Raw genomic sequence first — 6,000 nt, 5'->3', positions numbered from 1 at the left:
ATGAGGGGAAATTAGTGTTCTGGGGCTGGTTTTTATGGAGGTTTGTATGCTAAAGGTTAGAGAGGACGTTTTGGTAACTGAAATTCTGGCAACCCAATTATCAGAATAAATGTTGGCATTTCACATTTCTGCAAACCATTTGTACGTTGTTGTACTATGGATATACTGAAATTTTACGGTTCTTTGTGTTTAAAAAACCCTGTCGTTATGGTGCGCTAGGCACATAACAACTTAGTTATGGTTGGGAATAGATCATGTTTTCACAGCATGGTTTGCATGTTTTGTGGTGGCACAATCACAGCCAGATATGTCTCACTAAAAAGCAATCAGTGTTGTTTGTTAGTCTCGAACAGTGGTGTGCAGCTTGGTAGCCATCTTAACAAGGTGTTACATCATCCACCATCCCCTAAGCCTCCCTATGAGCTATATATGTATATAACGTCTTGTTAACATGTATATGAGATGTCAGCTCATGTACACGTTAACACTATGAAGAGACAGTTTGCCTAGTGACATCTGGTCAATGCTCAGTAAAACCAGTCATCTTTACCTGTGAAGGCACAATATTTTCATGATATAGTACTGTATATGTTGAGGGATGAAAGGGATGAGTTTCGCATTTCCATCTACAGTCCCTCAGGGAGGTTGAATCTGTGACCTCCTGTCATCTCGACACAAGGATATGACAAGACAAAATGAAACTTTAATGATATCTGGAGGCATTTTGCCAAATAAGAAGGAGGTAGTAGTAGACACAGGAGAGGAAAAAAGACAGTGGAATCAATGCAGGCACTTTGCACTAATGAGAAATACAGCGTGGACATTAAAAGACTGGTGGAGTGCAGCGCATTTATAGTCTACTAGGACATTGTTAGAGTAACATAAACAAAGTGCTTTTCTGCCATCTAGTGGCACAAAGTCAGCATACTGTACAGCACAACATTTACTAAAGGCCAGGGTTTCAATATATTTGTCTCATAGAAGCCTCAATGTTAAAACAACAAGCCTTTTTCACAAAGGACATTGTAACTTGTCATTGTGGGAAAAGCACAGATGTGACTGATAACATTAACAATGGCTCCGTTCTATTCAAGTGTCTCACTCAGCCATGACAGTGTGACGAAATGGAATTTAACCACCAATAAATGTATTATATTTACACCAGTCCTTTTCCTACTGTGACATGTCAAAATGTGTTTTGTGCAAAAGACTGTTTGTGTTTAGCATTTAGGCTATTATGGTATAAATGCATATAAGTCTTTAAATGCTAGCAGTGGTGGTGGTGCTGCTGCTGTGGAAGCCATCACTGCCCCAAATGAAAACAACAACATTGAACACTATTACCAGTGTTTAATACCAGATATGATCACCCTTAAGGTTTGCAACATATGGAGAACTCTTAATTACCACATTTGAAACTGTATGCATTTAAGTGGTTTAAAAACAAACAACAAAAAATGGACAAATGTAATTTTTTTTAATGTGCATTGTGAGGATTGTTGTTGTTGTTGTTGTTGTTGTTGTTGTTGGTACTGGTTGACACTCAGTGCTGTCAATATATAGTGTTAATTTTGAAATTTAAAGGCACATGCAATTGACATACAGTATGTATTTCCATTTACTTCTACTTCATACTTTTCAACAATTTAGAGGTAAATATTGTGCTTTTGACTCTACTACATTTACTTGACGGCTGTAGTTACTTTTGAGATTAAGATTTTACAAACAAAATCAGTTTTTGAAATATAAGTCCATGTTATAGATTAAATGATGCAACAGAATATAATGTAGTTAAGGGAATACTTCACCCCTGGAAGACCCCAAGTTATGTTGAATTCATGAGTAAAAAATTGTTTTCTTGCATGCCTCCACACTGAATGGAAGAATGAATCCAAAAATGGAGAACAATCTTGATGAATTGAAGTAAAAGGTCGATCGGATTTAACAACAGCAAAACTATATTGAAACATTTGTTTACAAACTCACCACAACTTGTGCAGTGTAATTCATGTCTCATTTATTCAACTGTATGCTCAGTATTTCACAAAAGGTCTTTTCCGACAGGGAACAGAACTAAAAGTGAAACTTATCTGTGCTCTCTTTAAAGCCAGACTCCATTGTACTACTCCAAAACAGTAATTTTACCTCACTGAACACAGGTGCTGCTGGTCTACCACTGCCTCAGTCAGTTAGATTATTTGTGTTACTGTGTGACTTTAGAGCTTTAAAGGGTTAGTTCAGATTCAGCAAATTCACACAATAACACAAACAAACTAATGATTGAGGCAGTGGTAGACCAGCAGCTTCCATGTTCAGCAAGGTAAAATTACTGTTTTTGTCAATGGAGTCTGGCTTTCAGGTGAGCACAGATAAGTTTTTCTGTCAGTTCATTTCCCCCTCAGGAGGGACTGTCTGGGAAGTACTGAGCATAGACTGGATAAATCAGACATGGATTATTCTGCACAAGTTGTGTGAGAGTTTGTAAATGGATGTTTTGATATAGTTTTACTGTTGTCACTTGTCAGATGTGGAACACTATGACCCCTGTTCATCAAGAATTTTCTCCAGTTTTGGATTCTTTGTTGGATTCATCATTCATTCCTGTGATTGACTGTCAATCAGAGCAGAGTGTTCCCTGGCTCTTGTCATTTGTCTGATGACTCCAGCCTCCTCTCAATTGTAAGCAGTAGCTAATGGAGATGAATTGAATCCTTAATGACACTAACTTCAGTGACCTCCAGAGGGCACTACAGAACAGTCCTTAAAATGCAAATACAAATAAAAGCATTTTATATTTAAGATCTGGAGCTGCTACAATAACAATAAAAGGGCCATACTTCTCCCACATCATGTTGGCATTTATAATGATCAATTCACTGCTGACAGGTTTCTGTTCTGCTTCCTTTGCTGGTTTTGGTGGAAAATTGGATATTATTTTGACAATGGCATAGTCTGTTTTATTACACATATTTATTTAAACCCATGAAGACTGTGACGTCTCATGTTCTGACCAGACACCCCCTGTCATGGTTAGAAAATATGATGCTGCTGAAGTGATGAGCATTTTTCCGCTGTGTGCATTATGCTGTTGCACAGATATTTCCAGTGAGGGACATTTATTTGTAGAACAGAGCGGCAGCTTTCTGCCTGTCTGCTGTGTTAGAGGAGGGTCTTCCATATGCATTGTGGAGCCTGTAGGAAATGTCCTCACTTCATGGCAGAGATGGTTGGCAGGCAGGCAGCCGAGGTGAGAGATGCCACGGGAAGATGAAAACAGATGGGATGAACATGCAATGGCTGCCTCTCACTGGGGTAAAGGGTAAAAAAAACAAATCTGTTATAACACCACAGTTCATCCAAAGTGCAGCATGAACCAAAGGAAACCCGAAGTGAGCAATAACTCAAACATCATTGGAAACAATAGAATAATTCTGTAAATACAATCTTTAAAGCTGATATCTATTGTCACATGCTTTTAAACAGCAGATGTAGCCCCCCACCTTCACCCACCCACACACATCACACCCCCACTGGGCTATAGGATCTGAACACCTGTTTCACTGTGGAGCTAAAAAAAGGAACAGCTTCTCAGATGTCTTTCTGAAAGACTGTTAGTGTTCCTGTTAATTTACAGGAGTTTACACCTTTAGATGCAGTGCCAGCTGCCTGTTTTGTTCTATTGGGGTTTGTGAGGCCCAACCTAGATTTGCATAGGCTACATGTACTAATGTGGGTATAATTGCACAGAAATACATTTAAAAGAAAATCAAAATTAGAATGAATCATTTTGCACTGATTTTATTACAGAATATTACAAGAATATAGTAACAGAAGCAAAACTACAGTAGTTTAAGATCATTACAGCCAACTGGAAAAAAGTGAATGTGTAAAATTTGCCATTCATTTGTTTTTCAAAATTACAACATTCGATCCGATACATTGTTATTAGCAGCTATAGAGTGCGTTGATCCTTGCGATGTCCCAGTAGGACAGGCCCTGCCTCTGGCCGATCTGGACGTTGGGGTCGGGGATGGGGGTGATGGTGTCCTTCCCGTACTGGATGGTGAAGGCTGTTCTTCCATAGTGCATGATGGAGGAGTAGTCGTAGGGAGTGTTCAGGTTGTTGGTGGCCTGCTTGTAGAAGTTGTAGGCCATCTGCGGGTTGATGTTCTCCCAGTTGATCCTGACGTAGTTGTCGCGGTCGCTCCTGGTCTGTTCGTGCTGGAAGCCCAGAGCATGGTTGATCTCGTGCTGGATGATGCCGTGGTAGAGGCAGCCCTGCTTGTTGAGAGAGAGCACCTGTTTGCCTCCTGCTCTGCCCAGAGCGGAGAAACATCCGGCTTTGTTCTCAATGCTGATGTAGTCGTACTCGCTCTGACGGGGGACGAAGCGGAGGCAGGTGCTGCTGTGGAAGGCATTCATGGCGTAGTCGATCTTCTGCCTCTCCCAGCTGCTGAACTCACTGCTCACGGTGAAGGGGATCATCACCATGCCGTTGGAGGCTTTCTTCCACAGGCAGCTATTGTACCAGCACGTCATGGCGTTTCTGGTTGTGGGAAGCAGCAGGTCTCCTTCCAGCAGCATCTCATTGGTGCCGTTGTTGGTGGTCAGAATCCTGGTGGTGATGTCCACGGTGTCTGGGACTTCTTCTTCTCCTCCTTCCTCCTGGAGAGGAAGTGCCTGAGAGAGGCCGAGCAGCAGCAGCAGCAGCAGGCTGGCAGAGAGAGTCATCTTCAGGGTCGGTCTGGAGGCTGTGGAGCTTCTGTGGAGAGCTGCTGTGGAGAGACTCCTTGAAGGTTGATGTCTGACTCAGTTCAGTCCAGGGTCTTTATACTCTCCTCTACAGGTGTGTCTGCAGGAGGATTATGGGTTGGGGTCTACACTGCTAGGCCTGAACAAACCTCTGAAGGGAGGACTCACGGACAAACCTACTTTTTAAACATGGTTGGTTATCTCCGGATTACTGGGTGGTTTGTGGTTGAACCTTGTTAAGATGAACACTTTACAATGTGTTCAACCAAAAAGACCTCATTAGAGTCTCCTCATGAAACCAAACCTAATCGGAAACATACTTTTCATATTTGTTTAACACAGCTGAATTGATACATAGTGAGGTAAACAAATACAGATACATTATTTTGATGGGAACGGATAATGTACTCTGAGCAGATATATACAGCATCTGATTATTAGCTCCCCTCCATTGATCTGTCACACAGGTGACACAATGTGCCACAAACATCATGCTGTCTCTTTTCAGGATCATTACCAAGTCAAATCAAAGACATACAGACATCATAAATACACTGCTACAACCAAGAAAATACCTTTTTTGTAGCAGTGTCAGGATAACTGATGTGAGGTTAGCATACGATCAGAACAAAAGAAACAAAAGAAGCTATCCTATTCAGCTCTTGGCTTATGTGTTTTATGTATATAATCATAGTTTAGCATGTTAGCATGCTACACTTTGCTAATTAGCAATAAACATAAAGTCCAGCTGAGGCTGATGGGAATGTCATTAGTTTTGAAGGTATTTGGTCACACACCAAAGGACTGGAATCATCAAAATTTGGCATGATGGTGGCACTAGATGAAAAGACAAAGGATCATGAAAGTGAATTGTATTATCATGAGGGAACCATCAACATCTGTGCCAAATTTCATGGCAATTCATCCTATCATTGTTGAGACTTTTCACATAAAATCATAGATGTCAACCTCATGGTGACTCTAGAGGAAATGTTGTAGGACCACCAAAGTCAACTGATCCTCTGGGGCCATGAATGGCTGTACAAAATTTGCATGGCAATCCATCCAATAGCTGTTGAGATATATCAGTCTGGAACGAAGTGGTGGACAGACTCACACTGTCATCTCATCATCTGGTACTGAAGCCTGCACCCTGTGTGACTTAGCAAACAAGTGAGCCATCTCACTTCCTTTTCATCTCTGTTGAGTAACACATACGCTGTACTGAATGGGCAGGATGAAAGCCTC

The 6,000-nt window shown here is 41.2% G+C and overlaps 1 protein-coding gene across 1 annotated transcript; it reads right to left on the bottom strand.

Moving 5' to 3' along the window:
- Positions 1 to 3,945: 3,945 nt before the first annotated feature.
- Positions 3,946 to 4,731, bottom strand: LOC125881459 (high choriolytic enzyme 2-like). The gene has a single exon (XM_049564534.1). The coding sequence runs from the start codon at positions 4,729 to 4,731 to the stop codon at positions 3,946 to 3,948; it is 786 nt and encodes a 261-aa protein (XP_049420491.1).
- Between the last annotated feature and the right edge of the window lie 1,269 nt (positions 4,732 to 6,000).

This window comes from Epinephelus fuscoguttatus, linkage group LG2 (assembly GCF_011397635.1).
Source record: "Epinephelus fuscoguttatus linkage group LG2, E.fuscoguttatus.final_Chr_v1".
NCBI lineage: Eukaryota > Metazoa > Chordata > Actinopteri > Perciformes > Serranidae > Epinephelus > Epinephelus fuscoguttatus.
Note: the sequence above shows the minus strand (reverse complement) of the source record. Positions and strands in the feature narration are given on the sequence as shown.

Excerpts from the sequence above, each read along its gene's own strand:
- LOC125881459 (XM_049564534.1), bottom strand. The coding sequence starts at position 4,731 with ATGACTCTCTCTGCCAGCCTGCTGCTGCTGCTGCTGCTCGGCCTCTCT.